This window comes from Notothenia coriiceps, unplaced genomic scaffold (genome assembly GCF_000735185.1).
Source record: "Notothenia coriiceps isolate Sejong01 unplaced genomic scaffold, NC01 NC01_scaffold00037244, whole genome shotgun sequence".
In the NCBI taxonomy this organism is placed as follows: Eukaryota; Metazoa; Chordata; class Actinopteri; order Perciformes; family Nototheniidae; genus Notothenia; species Notothenia coriiceps.
In genome coordinates, this window is record NW_011369945.1 from 25,215,013 (window position 1) to 25,233,342 (window position 18,330).

At 39.5% G+C, this 18,330-nt stretch overlaps 2 protein-coding genes across 2 annotated transcripts; one reads left to right on the top strand and one right to left on the bottom strand.

The window, feature by feature from the left end:
* Positions 1-8,140: 8,140 nt before the first annotated feature.
* Positions 8,141-10,335, top strand: LOC104965462 (germ cell-specific gene 1-like protein). Its single transcript, XM_010794418.1, has 4 exons — positions 8,141-8,189; positions 8,711-8,822; positions 9,666-9,933; positions 10,216-10,335. Exons 1-4 carry the CDS (start codon positions 8,141-8,143, stop codon positions 10,333-10,335), a joined length of 549 nt encoding a protein of 182 aa, XP_010792720.1.
* Positions 10,336-13,521: 3,186 nt separating this feature from the next.
* Positions 13,522-16,415, bottom strand: LOC104965463 (visinin-like). Its single transcript, XM_010794419.1, has 4 exons — positions 16,358-16,415; positions 14,855-15,403; positions 13,856-13,967; positions 13,522-13,607 (listed from the first exon to the last, which is right to left on the bottom strand). The coding sequence occupies exons 2-4, from the start codon at positions 15,233-15,235 to the stop codon at positions 13,522-13,524; spliced, it is 579 nt and encodes a 192-aa protein (XP_010792721.1). The 5' UTR covers positions 15,236-15,403; positions 16,358-16,415.
* Positions 16,416-18,330: the final 1,915 nt, after the last annotated feature.

Here is an 18,330-nt window from a genome sequence, read left to right on the forward strand (position 1 = left end):
AAAAACTGTAAATGATGTGTCCGTCCCAAAAATATTTTGTACTTATAGTGAAAACTAACCTTGGATGATGGCTTAGTAGACTAAAAGCTTTAGGAATCCAAAGTACAACAGATAATAAGTACCCTGTATCAAGATTGATGCAAAACAAGTGATATTTGACCTTTTTAGACAGATTTAGCAAAAAACCCTCTTTTGGGGTCATTTGGGTGGATTTTCCATATCTCTGGCCCCCCTTGCTCGATTTTGACATGTGACATCTCTTCCTGACCGTTAGAGCCAAAATGATCGAAGGGAAATCATCCCATAGACTCTCATGTTAAAAAAAAAAAGCTGGCGTCTCTGCGCATGCAATCTTTTGCAGAGCGTAGGAATATCCCTGCTCTGATATCTGGAAACGGAAAAGCAGTTTTATTGTTTATGGATTATCAGAACATTTCAAAGGGGACACAGACAGATTGGATTAACCTATGGATTAACTACACCATCGTTTTTATCGTTTTAATGCCATTGAAGACCAGTTTTGACCAGACAAAGACCAAGGTAAGCCATGTTAGCGTTTTTGGCTACCTAGCCCCACATGTTTTGATGTAGGTTTTTGTTATTTTCTCCACGAATTTGTAATCTTTGAGTGTTAAAGTGGGTACCAATAGATTCGGTGTCTCCTTACAATCATAAATGATGTGTTGGATGTGCAGCTAGGATAAGTAATAAGGGTGCTAGGAGTGATTTTCGGTGCAGTAATAGGTTAGCATTTTTCGCTTGGGGCTAATTCAGAGGGTCAGTGTTAGCATTTTGAGTTTTTTTGGAGAATTTTTTTTGAAAAAGATCAGTTAAATTCTTTTTTTTCCGTTATATGGATATAAAATATTCATAGTTTATTAAATATTAAGGTTCCTTAGACGTTGTTTCCTGCAAATGACGCGATTTTGGCCCCGTAACCGGGTCCGTGGGGCTTAAGAGGTTTTAAATGTATTATATATGAAAACTAACTTTGACAATCAAGATAAAATTAAAATAAAATACGAACTTCACATTTATGAACAGAGATTATAGTGTAATGTTAACCCCTGGCAGAGACGACTAAAAATATTGAACAGAATAGTGTCAGATTTTAAGTCCTTGGACTTTTATAATATCTACATTTGTCAGTAAATTGGCATCTGCACATAAATATATCTAACAATCGTCTGAGCTTTAAGACAGAGACGAATTATGACAAATAAATGAAATTTGATATTAGTTTACACCAATTTCAGTGTGTTTCACCCCAGTTCAACTCTGTTTATTCCTTCAAATCAATCTCCAACCTTAGATTCAGTTGGACTTGTTTTTCGTTGTTGTGAAAGCTCACCAGAGTTTACCTGAGTTGCCCTCATTTGTTAAATCCCCCACCATATGGTACAACGAGATTAAATCTGGACTGAAGTGAACTGTTTGTTGTAAACCCAAGACTGCTCTCAGATCGGTCTTTGACGTTATTTACAAGATGGACATAAAGACTTTGTTATCGTTTCTCTATGACCCCCTCCCACACGTCGCCCTGAATGACCTCATATGACCCCTTCAGACAGTCTTTATAAGGTAATGGGATTTTAACCACGGTGAGAATGTCCTCACAGGCCTTGCTTTCAATATTGACAGGTGAGGTCAGGACGTTTACCTCAGAGATGTCAAGTGTCAAATTCAAAATGTCATGTATGACTTCTAGTTACGTGTATGGTGATTTTGAGAAGGTTTAAAATGGAAGACTGAGCTCAACAGAACACTTAAAATGTTCACTCACAAGCCAACCAGTTGTGAAAGTATTTATATATAAATACTTCTAATGTTCCTCTCAAGTTCTCATGCAGCAAGACGGCCCATTTCATAAAATATATATATGCATATAATTCATCACTATTATGTTGCAGCTGGTTAATATGGAGTTAATGTTAATATATGGAGTTGACTTATATTTTGTCTTAACATTCTGAATATGTAAATAAACTAGCAACAAATATTTTCATTGCAGTGTTTTTTGGAAGTATAACTTAGAATACCACAAAACATGCCTTATAACTTAAAATGGAAATGCAGTACAAGTACTTCAAATGTATATTTAAGAGCAGTACTAAACATACTTAGTTTAATTCAAACAAACAAAAATAAAAGAACGTCAATATTGTAATTACCTTTATCAGGTTTCCAGAAACATGACATGACTTTTTCCGAAACTCATGAATAGGAAATGTCTGCCCATAAGTAATAATCGTTTTCAAAGGTTATAATATTTTAATATTGTGTTTACAACTAGTTTTGGGTTGTACCCAAGTTGCCAAAAATATCCATTAATCCATGTTTAATGGGTAAATAACAAAATACTTTAACTTTGAAATGGCATTTGGGAGTGAAAGTGTCACTTCTTCACATTTTGGATAACCCCGTTGGAAACCAGGATGCACATTAGGGTTCTAGATTAAACACCCCTATTCTGGGAATAAATTCCTCAAGGTCAGGCCAAAGAGCTTTGATAATACTGTTCAGCTCCATTCTGGTTATCACTGATTTTCCATTCCCTTTATTGATTCTCTGTTTTCTGTGCATTGCTGCCAAATCCTCCTTACCCCGCCACCTTTACTCTCTCTCTCCACGTCCATTGTAATCCCTCTCTCCTCTCAATTAAAGGATTTTCTTTGCTTAAACTAAATCTAAACAAGGTCAGAGGTGAGAATTCAACATGGGAATGTTTGTCTCAGGAGCTACGGGACGAGAACTGCTAATCCAATAAATCCAGACTTGTATTTGGAGCATGAAGTGAATCCCTGATCTAAAAGAAGAAAGAGTTATGAGCCATACAGAAGATGAAGTGCAAACTCAGTGAGGATTAGCCCAGGGTGTTTCCCAAATCCCTTACACTTTAGCTCAAAATAATCAGCAAAAAAGGGATTATTTGAACCTACATTTTTATAAAACATCCAAAAACATCTTATCTTGAGGGACACAAATAAACCTAATGCTAGGCTTACCTCAATGGGTGAAGCGAAGAAGCTGTTGAGCATCTTTTACAAAAAAGTAAAAATGATTGTTTTAAATTATATTTATTAAATGTTTCTTTTACTGTAAAATTGAAGAAAATAGTCAAAATGAGATGAATGGCGGCGGATTTCATTATTTTGTGTTCGGGTCTCCCATGACGCGTTTCAAGTTAAAATTATATAATGACTACGCTCTAGTTTTTTTTATCGGAACAAGGCTTCATGATATCCTCCACAACAGCTATATAAACACTAAAAAGTTGATTTGGACAATTTTAGCCAAATCTGAAGGTCTCTAAAGTATTTACTTTTTAATATTTACTTGCACTATATGTTTCTGTATTATTGTGTTGCACTGTTGGAGAAGCCTGTGACCTAAGATTTTCATCGACATAACTACTCTGTAGCTATGTTCGTATGACAAATAAAGAACCTTGAACCTCTAAAAAAGTGTATAATTTGGTGTTCGGGTCTGGGAAGACCCAGCAGAATTGTTGTAAGTCACTCGGGGTCAAATTTGGCCCAATCAAGATTCATCTTTGACTTTAGACAAACTTTTGGGGGGGAAATTGTATTCTAATATTAGTCTATAGTCAGATAACATAATTATCCACTGTCTTCACTATATGGAATATAATGAGTGAATTTTTCATTTTCTTTACTTAAATATGTGGTGAAATATGTTGTGGGTTCGTAAAATAAAATTACAACAGGATTGTAAAGTTATGAATGCATAATAACTTAGTTATGATGTAATTAAAACAATATTGTTTTGGACTGAGATAAATCATGGGTCAAAATTGACCCGCGAACACTATGAACGGTAACAGCTTTCGAACAACAACACAAGGGTTAAAATAATAATAATAATAGGCCAAATAAAAACAACATAATGTTACACACAACACCAAGAAAGTGTTGCTAAACAGCAGCTACTGTGGCCTAAAGTAGCTTTACCACTTTTACAATAATATCTTTAGTCAATTGCATTAGGACTTCCTGGAGTTCAATATGCCAATCACAATGTGGAATGTACCTTTTACTTGTCCGGAAAACTGTTGCTATTTTCTCATTTTCCCCAATATATTTAATTGATTTGTATGTTAAAAAAGTTGTTTTGGTTTGCTGGTAAGAACTAAAGCATCTTGTACCATTTAGGAAGGCTAGGCTAGTCAAACATATTCGTCATGGAATATTAAAAAGCAGAACAAATCTAACATAACATTTTAGTGATAAAACCAGGAAAATGTTCATCTGTGAAATGTAGTTTGTTAATAAATGTGCTCTTTTACTACACTGTTAGTGTACAGTTTTATTATTATTATTATTATTATTATTATATTTAATGCACTGATTTTGTTCAACTTAAGCATTACATTGGGATAGATAAAGTCTTATCTTAATCTAATCTTGAATAAAGTGTAACTGACATTAAGTTAGCAATAATGTCTATTAAAATGATGCAAGAATATATCTACCTTAAGCTTGTTAACTAAAGATAGCTATAAGCCTGCATTGGTTACTGTTCACACCAGATTCAGTCCAACAGCTAAATCATTTGGTTAATATATTTATTTTACTCTTCTTAAAAGCTAAGAAAATAGAATCAGAATCAGAATCAGGTTTATTGCCAGGTAGGTTCAAACATACAAGGAATTTGATGTCATGGTGCAGACATCAAATATAAAACAAAAAATCCAAAATAAAAACTTTAAGGACACCGTAGTAAGATATAGTTAAATAGCAATAAAATAAAGCAGAAATGTACATGGAAATAGAATTCTATGAATGAATTATTGGATATGAAATATGAAATATGTGCAGTAAGCAGTATGAACATTGTGTGCATTAATCTAATGCATATAGAGACTACGTTGTGGCTGGGGTAAGTGTCAGTGGGGGGGCCGGGCCTTGTTTAAGAGGCCGGTAGCGGAGGGGAAGAAACTGAATAAAATAGCACCTGAAGAAGCTATTTCACTTAGAAGGTGACACATGGCAGAGCTCTCCAAAGCCTTGGCAGCCAGATGGCATAATCCAAATCAACTGACAGTGCCAAGAGGGAGGCAGGGTGCAGAAATTCGGCCACAGCACGACAGGAGAGGTTTTATTTATCACAGGATAGGAATTAACAATTTGCCAAGACAGCTTACTGCTGCTCTATTCTTTGTCCGAGATAAAGAATTGATGTGGCAGTGTGTAGCGAAGATGTCTGAATGCAGTTATGTCCTCGTAATCAGGCTGAACTCACATACAGCTTGTTGTTGTTGTCGGTACTATGCATCATCATATTATCTAACGGGAGTTTCCTTGGCTTAAAGCTTGGGCTGCCTCAGGTTTGTGCACACTAGTGTGAAAATGAATGTGAGTGGTGGCCTGGCCACCACTTATGTTGCGACCTGTCCAGAATGTCCAGCCCCCTCCAACCCAGTGAGGGTTAAGGCAATCCAATGATGGATCTGACGATATGACAATATTGAGGGCATAAGTTGTGAACAAAATCTTTCAAATGAATATGTTCTGAAGACTATTGTGAAAATGTAAGATAACAAGTATTGCTGAAAGAACATTAGAGAGGCAGGTGATGACTGGCACCCTAATATTTTATCACATCTGCCAGGATTTTAATGGATTCATATATATGTATATGTGGAACCTCTAGTGGTCAATGGCATTGGATGTCCTCCAGATTGGACATTCTTTGACCACATATCGGCAAGAGAATATAAATTCTCATTGCCTTAAAAGAAGAGACACCAATGATGTTACAAAACTGTTTATATGATCATTTTTGTCTGTTTGTTTTGGGGTTGTTCTGAATTAATAGATATTGTTTTGGACAGCTGACACCTAATGAAGGGATTGAAAAAGCTTTGGGTCAGAAAGCAAAAAATGGCTGTGTGGTGTTTCCTTACTGATCTATGCCAGAGGGTACATGTAAGCATGGTAAGTGATGTTTTCTTCCTGCTATACCTCTGGGTAATAAATTAGCTGTAACCCACTTTACAAACATGAGATATATTAAAGTGAGCTGTTAAAGTGGCAAAATAGTTCAGACATTTAATGACTGCTGCCTTGCCCCCATGCTTTAGTCAGGTTTGCACCCTTCGAGGGGCCACCATACAGTTTGAAGCAGGTGTACTGTGATGGAAGTTGGAGACCGGTTTACAGCCGAACAGATGGCAGGTCAGCAGTCAACACTCAGTTAAGCACATTTAAAATAGCAGAGCTACTCGTAGCCACTCACTGGATTCAACCCATTATCTTATTATCTATCTTTGCCAATGTAGGGACCAAGGCAGTTTGGGTAAGGACTCAATTACTTCACTTTATCAAAGTTATTTTTAAAGCAGATAAGACCTGCAGCGTGCTTGTAATCAGGGAACATTTAAGTGTAGGGTTCAGTCAAGATACAGGGCCGTCAAGTCCAAATAATTTAAGTATGACATGTCAAGACTCAATCTTTTCCTTTTCTCTCATTGAACATCTCAAAAGAATTGCAACTGTGTACAAATTACAGTAAATATTGACAAAGGAAATATCTTTAAATATAACCTTTCAAAGAAATCATGCGTTTCTCCTGGAGCTCTGATTATGAAAAGCTGTAACAGACTCTTTGACCATCATAGGATACTAAAAGTCACAGAAGAAGCTAGTGTATATAAAACTGTATAAAAGTTAGTCTTCGGTTGTTTTATTTGGAAAGGGGTTATTAACAGTTAATCACCATAAAAATTGAAACAGTTCAAGTTTGCCAAGATTTGGTTAAGCTAAAGGAAATAACAAAAATATCTGCATTCTATCTAGTCTTAAAGACAAAATACATCCAAGAATACAACCAGTGAAGTACCTTTCAGAGGTATGTTCCTCAAAGGCCACACGTTTACAATGTCCTATCTTTAATTATTTGTGTCTTTTTTATAACCCATTTGTGAGAAAACCCTTACATACCTGTAGTCACCCTCTTGGATGCCACATCTGGAAATGGCCAATGTACCTTCCCCCTTCCATGGATGTATGGGAACTGGATATAGCGTTGAAGGCGAGAACCCCTTATTCCTATGAAAGTTGCTCATTGCTCATAGGGCGACTGTGGCTGTGAGGGAGTGTGGTCGTCTTTCAACCAGAAGGTTGTGATGTTGACTGCATGGGCTGGGATCGAACCCACAACCTTCTGGTTGAAAGACGACCACACTCCCTCACAGCCACAGTCGCCCTATGAGCAATGAGCAACTTTCATAGGAATAAGGGGTTCTCGCCTTCAANGCCGAGAGCAGCTTTTGCTCTCAAGCGTCAGGCCATTCTTGTGCCAATGAGCAACTTTCATAGGAATAAGGGGTTCTCGCCTTCAACGCTATATCCAGTTACATTCATCCATACATCCATGGAAGGGGGAAGGTACATTGGCCATTTCCAGATGTGGCATCCAAGAGGGTGACTACAGGTATGGCCAATGTACCTTCCCCCTTCCATGGATGTATGGATGAATGTAACTGGATATAGCGTTGAAGNCCTGCGGAGAGCATTTCGCCTCGATCCCAACTCCTCTATTACCAACGTTCAGGGAGCTCTATGCAAGTCAATGGGACGCCCTGCCCGTTGAACACTGACTCTCAAGGGGTACCCTGTCCGTAATAGAGTGACGGGGAGGGGCCCTGACCGTCCGTCAACATGTGATGGGTTGGGAGTGAGAACGTGTTTGTCAGGTAGAGACCGGTCTCCAGTCAGCACCGATCTCAGTGAGACCGGTCTCCAGTCAGCACCAATCTCAGTGAGACCGGTCTCCAGTCAGCACCAATCTCAATGTCGAGTAAACCTGCTGCAGAGCCACTATTTCAAGTATACTCATTGAGTGGCGCCGAAGGACTGTTGAAATGCATGTTAAATGCCCAGCATTCGGCGCCACTCGATGACGTAGTATACTTGAAATAGTGGCTCTGCAGCAGATATACTCGACATTGAGAAACGGCCTCGCTGTTTGATGGCTTGATAGCCCACTCCCCTCCACATCGCTCCACACTCGTTGGTTTGGAACAGCACTCAATATGGTGGACCCTCCGCACGAACGCGCAAACGGAGGGGTAGTGTGTGGGGGTAGGGTTTCGGGCGTGGTTTGGGATTGGGCCAACATGTCGAATCGGCGGAGGAAGGTGTCAGCACAGCCGAAAAGACACAACGGTGCAGTATACACTATGGTCCAATCCCAAACCACGCTCTACACCCTACCCCTACACACTACCCCTCCGTTTGTGCATTCGCGAGGAGGGTCGGCCACATTAAATGCTGTTCAAAACCAACGAGTGTGGAGCGGTGTGGAGTGGGAGTGGGCTATCAAGCCATCAAACAGCGAGTCAGCATCGGTGCTGACTTGAGACCGGTCTCTACCTGACCGGTCTCAACGCTGTGTGTGTCCGTCAGCAAACATCCACTGATAAATTGCGATGTTAAGAACCTCATGATAACCTCATATTTTTTTTACTTCGGATCATACCTGTGAGTTCACTCCGTCACGGAGGGGGAGTGTGTAGGGGTAGGGTGTAGGGCATGGTTTTGGATTGGGCCCACACGACACGACGCTCATCGACGGCCCGACATCTATCGACATCAAGCGATGCCGAAATCGGCTTGGTGTGTAAAGACCTTTACACGTATTCTCTCTTCCTTTTGTGTTTTAAACTTTGCCTTTTTTCCTCTAACAGGTCTGATGGGGATGGTAGCGCACATGATGTACACTACGGTGTTTCAGATGACTGTAAGCATTGGTCCTAAAGACTGGAGGCCACAGACCTGGGACTACGGGTGGTCTTTTGCGTAAGTTTCTTTCAATTTTATCCCCTCCCAAAAATCCCACTTCAAGCTTGGCCACAACCAGCATTTAAAATTGTTTATATTCTATGTAGATTCAAGATTAAAATTCAAAGGTTTGTTGTCATAACATAAACAAAACTATGGTGTAGTTATGTAATGTATGAAAAACATAGATCGAAGGTTCCTAAACAGTGCAAATTACAAGACATTAAAACATGTATATAAAAAACAACAATAGCCTACAAATAAAAATAGTGCATGGTCAGGTTTTTAATAGTCTTATGTCGAGTCTTATGGTTGAGGGCGGTGCAACTGCCATGATGCAGCCGGTCAGGATGCTCTCTATGGTGCACCTGGATTGTATTGCTCCCATAAAAAAAATGTAGCCACTAAAAGAGAGTTGGTAACTCCAAAATATAAGAAGCTATTATAACTCATTGTCCTTGTGTGCAAAATAAATATCACAAATACATGTATAATCTAGTAGAGGTCTAAGTTGATGCATGGGTCCAAAAAACAGGACTTTTTCTCAGGAGACTGCTGTTTGTGTTCCGTTTCAAACGATAAGTTGACATTAACTTTAGTTAACTTGTGTAATGTTCTTATCTTAATCATGAACACAACTGATATCACATAACAAACTATATATATCAATATATTTTCCTGAGCCAAACCACGTAGTTTTGTTTCAAATCAATGTGGCCCCATCATTGTATTTAATTTGTCTGTGCATACAAACTTATCCTATGCCACTTTTGTTGTAACCACGCCTTTAAACAACAACTTGCATTGGCCTGTCATGTTATATAATGTGTCGTACTTTTTCCAAATGTCCTCCCTCACCAGCATGGCCTGGCTGTCCTTCAGTTGCTGCATGGGGGCCGCGGTTGCCACGCTCAACTCTTACACCAAGACCCTCATCGAAATGAAGCATCGCGCCCGTGTGAGGCTGGACGAGGCTCGTGCTGCTGCCTGCGCCCCCTCCTACGAGGATGTGGTTCGAGCCGGCGGTGGAGGCCTTTTCTCCGTCAGTCAGCTGATTCAGCTCGGCCAGCATGGGGCACTCATGGACCCTCTGTGGCCCAGAGGAATGGGACCGGCTGTCGGCACTCTGGCGTGCGGCGCGGGGGAAGCGCTGTTTGTTGGTGGAGGAGGAATTGGGGTTGGAGGAATGGGAATGGGAATGGGAGGAATGGGAGCAACAGGAGGAGCTGGGGAAATGGGAGGAATGGGAGCAGTAGGACGAGGTGGGGGGATGGGAATGGTGGGTGTCGGAGGAAATGTAGTTGGAATGGGGATGGGAGCAGTAGGAGGAATAGGTGTAGGGATAGGAGGATTGGGAATGGGAATGGTAGGAGGAATGGGGGGAAGTGGAATGGCAGGGGAATGGCTGGAGGACCCTCATGGTGTGGTGGTGGTGGAGGGATGCTGTATTGAAGGATGTGAAGACTGTGAACGGGAGATGGACGAAATGGATTACTCTCAGCAGGAGGAAAGAGACGACTCGCTCTGCTAAGACTATAAGCGCAGAGGACATTATCTCGTTAGGATTGTCTCTACACATTGTTGTCTTCAACTACATTCCAAGACCTCAAGACTTGAACAATACCTTCCGAAATATTTAGTTTATTTTGTAAATAAGCAGTTTTAAAATGATTCTTGTAACATTTCTAAACTGTTTTTTGGCATAAATATAAAGGGGCAAAGAAATCTCACCGACACGTCTCCAATGGACCGTTGGTTTCTCATATTGTTACAGCTAACAAGTTAGCGGAGATTTGCCTTCTTACAGATCCAGCATTATCCAAGATTATCATGGTTTGCAGTCTTTTCAAACCTCTTCCATTATAAGGAAGGTTGGAAGTGAGGAGACTACCATGAAGTCAGTGTGAAGCAGGAGATGCTATTTACTTTTTGTCTTTTTAATTTATGTTTGCATGTAAAAAGGGATAAATAAATGCAAAAAACATTGTCTGAAAATGTCTTACGTATACATGGAATCTGTAATTATCACTTTAATGTTGAGATACTTAGTAACGAAATGCAATTGAAGTAGGACATAATATATCAACTTTAAAGAGTTATAATGAAACACTGGTGTGAATGACTTGAAACAGTTACTAAAAGATTACATATAAAAGTAAATGTTAACATTTCTAAACTCAGCAGGCCATGACACTATCATGGTTAAATCATCAGTACGAGCAATATGTAACTTTTTTTCTATTTATATAAACGAAAGATAAAGAAAAGTAAATAGATCAAAGATTAAAGCAACAGAGAGATTTGGGCTTTAAGACAGATGCTTTCCAATGTTGGACAGAAGATTATGTCAATAATCTCCGCATTCAGGGAAATAAGACTGAGCAGGGTTGGGGAGGAGAGGGATAGAGATTGCCATAATATAGGCGAGCAGGAGATAAACTGAGTTGTCAGGTCACTGCGCAGTATTTAGAAAGTCATTAAAAATGTAAATTAAGTTGAATTATACAACAGTTTATCTAAAATGAGCATTAGTCTCTGAGGTGATTTAGTTCAAGCAACTTCAACTAAGACGCATAAAGGGGTTAGTTCAACATTTTTATCAGGTGTTAAATATATTAAAAGGAACACATGTTTCAGGATATTTTCATAGTATTTTTTTGCAAAAACAATGTGGATACAGTTACTTATTCCAATGTTCCTTCCAGTAACATAACTGTGGCATTAAAGAAAAAAAGAAAAATTATCTGATATATGCAATGGGTGAGGTAGGTGAAAAGCAAGACTCATGTTAGAAAACAATAACGTAACAACCGTTTTTAAATTAAATTCATCTGCTGTTGGAGGTTGATTTGTGAAGTAAAAAATGGGTTTACTTCGATGAAATCTAGACAAACCTCATTCGCACTAAGGAAAGCAAAGATGGTAAAAGAAGTGGACAACAGCCAACCTGTCAACACCTAATTGGTGTTTATATCTTAATAACTATTGGATGAACTATACCATTACATTACATTTCATTTAGCTGACGCTTTTACCCAAAGCGACTTACTGTACAATTAGTTCATTCAACCATGAAGAAACAAAATCAAAAGCAAGAATCCTGCAGGTACATTTCCTATCTATAAGCCCAAGATTAAGTGCTACTGCATTAGCTTCACCTAAATCCAAATCCTTTGTAAGTGCTACGTACACAAGAGTTTTGTTTCTTATATGAGCAAAGATGCAGGCAAACTGGTGAGTTTTCAGTCTGTGATGGACAAATTCTAAATTTAAATAGCAAACATGCCACACATTCTTTCGTAAACATTAGCATGCATCATTTTCATTGTTAGCATGTCATTAGGCTAATGTTAGCATTGAGCACAGAGAAGTTTAGCTGCTAACATAGCTGTAAACCCTCCTAAGCGCAGGCCAGGGGTCTTCAACTATAACATTTTACAGTAGGGTGGCCTAAATTGCTATGTATAATCATTCCTTTTTCCCTACACACAATAATAAGCTGTAAGAATATTAGTACACAGTCACTTGTTTGCTGTATTTAGCTTAGGTTTGCTAGCTCATGTGATTGCACAAGGTGTCATGGTTTTCAGTAACTCTGAACATTGAGAGCAACACAAAAAACAAAAAAGAACTTGTGACAATTAACATTTTCATGGTTTTTATTTATTGGGTAAATCCAGAACCAACACTTAGTTTTACATGTTGTTTTACAACAAACCTATTTCCAGTGTCCACCAGTTTACTTAACTGCTAAACATGTACGATCGTGCCACATGGACAGATTCAACACCATTTAAGACAACAATAAGAAGGGTACAGTTGCTGCACTTACATATTGGACAGGGTTTTAAAAAAAAACATCCCAGGCTAAAAAGAGAGACAATAGAAACCAGCATCGGTGACCCAGATAAAAACAACATGGTTCATGGTAAATATACCTCAAAAAGCAGAAGAAGATAAATATTTCCCCCGTATGTTTCCAAGTGGGTTTTCTTCAATTGTTGTTGTCAATGTTGGGTCTCCTTCTTTCTTCCTTAGAGCTACAAACAACGTAATTATTGCTTTTTCACAATCTACTTTGTCATACATTGTTAGCAGCATGGCTATCGCAAGCAACCTGGCTAATGCTAGCTTGCTGTCCAAAGCAAGAAATAGTTATATATATTATAATTTGAAACGGAAACACCAATCTCAGTGCTATGATAAAGGCATAGTAAGCTAAATACTGAAATGTTATTGCCACTTTAACACAAGTAAGTGACATTTTGTATTACACATCAGTATAAGTTCTTAATTCATGTAATGCTGCGTGCTTACTTTTTTGTAAATTTGACGAATAGGCTTATTTCAGAAAAATATGAATTTTCTTTATTTGTAGGAAAGTGTAAACTAGGCCATGTGTATTGATCATTATTGCCCTCTAGCTCATGGTAGAAAGACAGTAGCCTACTGACCTAGTCGTCTTTAACATTATTTAATTTTCTGTATGATAAAGAAAATGTTTGTAGAGCACACGAATGCAGTATAAGAAATGTTTTAAAACCTCGGAGGACATTCTGCATCGTTATTTAATATTGAACATTGGGTTTTTTTATCGTCTCACATGCCGTGTGTCTACATTGTATGAAAGTGCTGTCAGGTGCAATTGTATCAGCTGAGTGAAGGGTTAAGTGGAAATGACAGAAAGGGAGAGGGTTACGATGCATATGTCAAAAGGTTACTTCAGAGGTGTATACTGAATCAAACGAAGAGCGTCTTCATTCTCCATCACTCCCTGGATAAACTCGCCTTCTGCTACTCGATCTGGAAGCAGAGAAGGGGAAAAAAGACGTTTAGTTCATGTTATTGAAATTAGAGACACTTCTTAAAGGTTTTAAGGGGGAGGAACTAATGTATAATCTTTATACATCTTTGAATCGAGCTGTTTAGGAAAAATAAATCATTTTGGCTGTTGAATGGGCAGTGCAAAATCTATCATAGAACAAAAGCACCAAGTTGTAATCGCCTCACATTTATTCATACATGTGTCCATTTACACTATTGTATCTCACCAGTGTCACCCTTGTCAAAGAACGTCCAGAGTTTGTCTGCCCTCTTTTCAGCTGTGTTTTCATCCGAAGGTAGAGAAGACAGCTCATCTTTAGGAATCAGCTTGAAAATAGCCTGTTTAGGGAAAATCAGAATACACATACTGGTCAATGAAAGAGAGGCATTCAGCGTGTATGTATCTCACATTTGACCTTTCTATGTAACAAGATTGGTATTCGGACAAGATGGATGTCATCCCAAGCCACTTGCCATTTTCCCAGGCCCCACAGATGGAAATAATAAAATATTCTACTAGTCTGACTTCTGCTGTCAAACGGAGTAAAACCATGAAACCCAAATCCTTTCAAATCCACCGTTTTGTCACATCTCTGAACTGATCATGCCTCTACTCACAAAAACAGCAACAAACTGCACTGGTGCCAAGGATAACCAACAAGCTCTTCGGCCCTTTGTTCGGTGGTTATATGACCTTTTACCTTTTGGTTAAGAATACATCTTTACAAACAGATTCTGCCTACGAATTAAGCATTACTTTTGGCTCTGGAAGTGTCTAGTTTCCGTCTGTAGTGTAGTATAAGTAGAATTTACCAATCATGTTTGATCAGACTTACATTTAAAAATTCTGTGGGGCAAATTCGAACCCAAGGCAATTTTTTTAGCTGAACATTTGCTTGAATCTGGCTATTTGTAAAATACTGAGATCATAGATGTCTTCTTTCAACTCCAACTCCATTCTCGTGTTTTTTTAGTTGCCAACCGGACTGTGAACAATGAACAGCACATATCCGCTGGCCACACAGGAACTACAGAAATACAGCCTCTTTCACCTGGAGCCATATCATCAAAAGCAAATGGGTTCCGAGATTGGCTACATCAGATTTTCAAACCTTCAAGAAAAGAGGGTATATTCACATATTTGGGATTGAGTGATAAACTGGCGTTTAAAATAATTAAACTGGTGATTGTCTTGTCTATATTACTTTCCTTTCTCCAAAACTCACCGCACAGATTTCTTTAACCTCTGACTTGGTGATGTATCCATTCTTGTCCACGTCAAACAGGGAGAAGGCCCACTCCAACTTCCTTGTGGTCTTCCCTGTTGATGTCATGTGGAGAGCGATGATGTACTCCTTGAAGTCCAGTGTGCCATCATCATTTGTGTCGAAGGAGCGGAAGACATGCTGTGCGTATGTTTGGGCGTCACTTTCTGGGAAGAACTTTCCGTAGATATGCTCAAACTCCTCTTTTGAGATGCGCCCTGTTGGACACTGCTTCTTGAAGTTCTCATACCACTGGCCGATTTCAGTCTCTGTGAACTTGGTGTTGAGTTTCAGGTCCTCCAGAATCTCCTTGGACACAATGCCGCTCTTGCTGTTACCCATTTTAGATGTGATTGTATGGCCCTTTAGCTTTCTAGGCCACTAAACACACGTATTTAACCTAAAAAAAGAGACCTCTGCTATTCAGGTGAACTAATAAATGGAAGGCTCCTCCTGAGATATGGCTGCAGTATCCTTCTTCTTTTTTTGTCCTGGTCACAGATGCGTTTTCTGTGAAAGAGCAGAAGCCGCTTGGTAAGCTTATTAAGCGAATCAACCAATTGTAAGAGGTGTCACGGACAGGGTTCAACCCAGTTCAAGGCTGGAGTGCTTGGTTATTGACATTTAAATTACCCCTAGCTGCTTTTAAAATGAGCCGATTTCAGTATTGTACAGAGTAAAATTCTAGACCATGTAGTTGTGTAACCTGACACATTTTGGGAAGCACAACGTCAAAGTAACTTCCTCAACTGATCTCTCCTCAAGACTCAACTGTATTTTTTGCTTTTTGTTTTTATCTTGGCTGCGAGTAAAAATATTGTTTTGCAGTGACTTTCAAATTTGTGTAGGCTTGCGCGGCTTTAATATTTAACCCCTTAATTACAATTTCCCTTGTCTAATTAGTTCTGTAGGTCACAACAAATGTCTACCATATCCCACAGGACTCAGTATCTTCAAATGTTTCAAGTTAGCCTCCAGCTCAATGTAAAACAACCTATGATGATTGCATGTTGAACATAAATAAATATTGATACAATTCATAATTGAAGTAAAAAACAACAGCAAGTGGTTAAGATTACAAGGCTTTTTAGTATTTTCTTCAGGTATTCATAATCATCTAAGTAATAAAAAGGTCCTCATGGTACTTTACTTTGAATGGAGATCAAACCATCAAAGTTGCATTTAGACAGACATCCAATAAAACAGTAACAACACCAACAAAAGATGAATCCAAAAATTGCTTCTTTTCATCTATTCAAATTATTCCGTTCCCTGGTCCTGCCTTTACATGCTTCATATAATAACTTTTGTATTCTCCTCAGAAAAAGATTCTCTTCAACCTAGTTTAAGATAAATACTACTAATAATAACAATTAGATGTCCTTCCAAAGTGTTCAGTTTCTTGAATATAAAGAATGATGATATGTCATGTTGTCAGTGTAGCTGACTCTGTTTGTGTCCTACCTGTATGAGCAAGGATGATCTGTCTGTGAGCAGCAGAGGAAATCAGCCGTTGCTTGTGGAGATAAGTCAATTAAACTGGGTCACCCTGAGGCGGAGCAGCTTTACCACTGTGAATCCCTGAGCTTACAAAGCTTATTTTTTTCTTTTCAGGTAGTCAATTGGCCAAGTCAGATAATAACCACCAAGATAGATTCATGAAAATCTACAGATTTGTAACTGAGAGCAAAATGAAGGTTGGTCAGAGCTTATCCCACTTTGGTCCCTTGAGGTTATTGGTTGCCAAATAGTCGGCTGCCTTGCACGAGGGACCCCCTTTGGCATGTCATGAGTTTGTTTGTTTGTTTTGTTTGCATTGTGCTCAATGCTTGCTCAAACACATCCCACGTTTCTTTGCCCTCAAATCCATTGTTATCAACTTAAACATGTGAAAGACACGCTCAAGTGCAAGAACGATGCTGTAGACTATCAATCATCACCAGGAAGCACCTCCTAACACTTCCTCAAAATGGATGCAGTTTACTAAGCCTGACCTTCCTAATAGAACTGGGGAGGCGGGTCATGGTGAGGAAGGATAGCACAGCGATGAAGTTGTAAACCAACCGTCAGGGTGGTTTGAAGCCAATGTCATATGACAACAGCTGGTCCGGTAGGGCCAAGAGGGTGGTTCTGAGTGCTTTTAATCTCACAGGGCCCTAGAATGCAGGGTCAGATCTGCTGCCAGGCTAATATGTACAATTGTTGCTCTTGGTGCTGCATGTACGACAGAGATCCACAAGTTACTTGAAGAGCTACCCTTGGCCTTCTACCATACCTGGATTTTCAGCCTATCGTCCTGGCTAGGATATGTTTCCTCCAAACCTATGGTGCTGGAGGCTTTCCCCCCTTCGCCACACCTTTTTGCAGAGGATAGGAGGCGTTAAACTTGTGCCCTGTGAGCGCAGTTTTATGTGGATCACACTCAATCTTACCGTGTTGAAACAAGTTTTAATTTTTTGTTTGCATACGTTTCAGTTGCTGACAAAAACATGCTTGGAATTTATTGATCGGTTCTGTTGTTTTACCAAGAGGTGCGCTAGTGGAGCACGCTCGTGAACTGTTAGTTCGCCGGAGCCTCGCAACGGGGTAACTGCGGAGCGCATAATTGTGCCGCATTTGCACATAAGATGACGCCCCCTCCGCATGATGAGGGCCAACGCAGTCTGCTTGATCTGCGTGTAGGGAGGGGCAGCCCTGTTCATTGAGCAATGGTGCCGGAAGTAGGGGTAGGAACAAGCCCTTAGGAAGTGCGCAAATATTCTTAGTGGCCAAATGGTGGTAATACAACGTCCGCGACTTCAATGGGCCGAAAACAACTTTTTCACATTGACTATAAATCAGTATTTTAGGCACATCCACTCCACAGCCTAAACACTTAAATGCCCATTATTTAAACAATTAGTTATTGTCCCTCTCAATTCATTTCCCTGAGCCGAGAGCAGCTTTTGCTCTCAAGCGTCAGGCCATTCTTGTGCCAATGGTAAATGGACTGTACTTATATAGCGCTTTATCCAGTCTTTAAGACCCCTCAAAGCGCTTTACATACTACATGTCATTCACCCATTCACACCCATTCATACAGAGCAGTGTACCTTACTCTAGGACCTAACATTCACANGGACAGGGTACCCCTTGAGAGTCAGTATTCAACGGGCAGGGCGTCCCATAGACCTTCATAGACCTCCCATAGTGTTGATAATAGGCGCCATGAGAACTCTCCCCGACGGTCGGTTGTTATTGTCAATATTAATATAATAATTATTTATTTTTTAATAGCCACACTCGATTTCGCCGATTTTCTTGTTGCCCCAGCTGGTCGACACCTCTTTTAACAGAAACAAAGGCTACATTAATGTATTAAATCGATGTTAAGACCTTGAGGACTATCACGGGGTTTGTCAAGCGAAGCGGAGAGAATACTTACTTCCGGGTGTAAA

Bases quoted from the DNA above. Each gene is read 5' to 3' on its own strand.
- LOC104965462 (XM_010794418.1), top strand. From the start codon at position 8,141: ATGTCGAATCGGCGGAGGAAGGTGTCAGCACAGCCGAAAAGACACAAC. The intron at 8,190-8,710 runs GTGCAGTATACA...TTCCTCTAACAG, and splicing joins ACAGCCGAAAAGACACAACG to GTCTGATGGGGATGGTAGCG. The intron at 9,934-10,215 runs GCGTGCGGCGCG...GAATGGCTGGAG, and splicing joins GACCGGCTGTCGGCACTCTG to GACCCTCATGGTGTGGTGGT.
- LOC104965463 (XM_010794419.1), bottom strand. From the start codon at position 15,235: ATGGGTAACAGCAAGAGCGGCATTGTGTCCAAGGAGATTCTGGAGGAC. The intron at 13,968-14,854 runs GTGAGTTTTGGA...TTCCCTAAACAG, and splicing joins AGGTTAAAGAAATCTGTGCG to GCTATTTTCAAGCTGATTCC. The intron at 13,608-13,855 runs GTGAGATACAAT...CTCTGCTTCCAG, and splicing joins CTTTGACAAGGGTGACACTG to ATCGAGTAGCAGAAGGCGAG.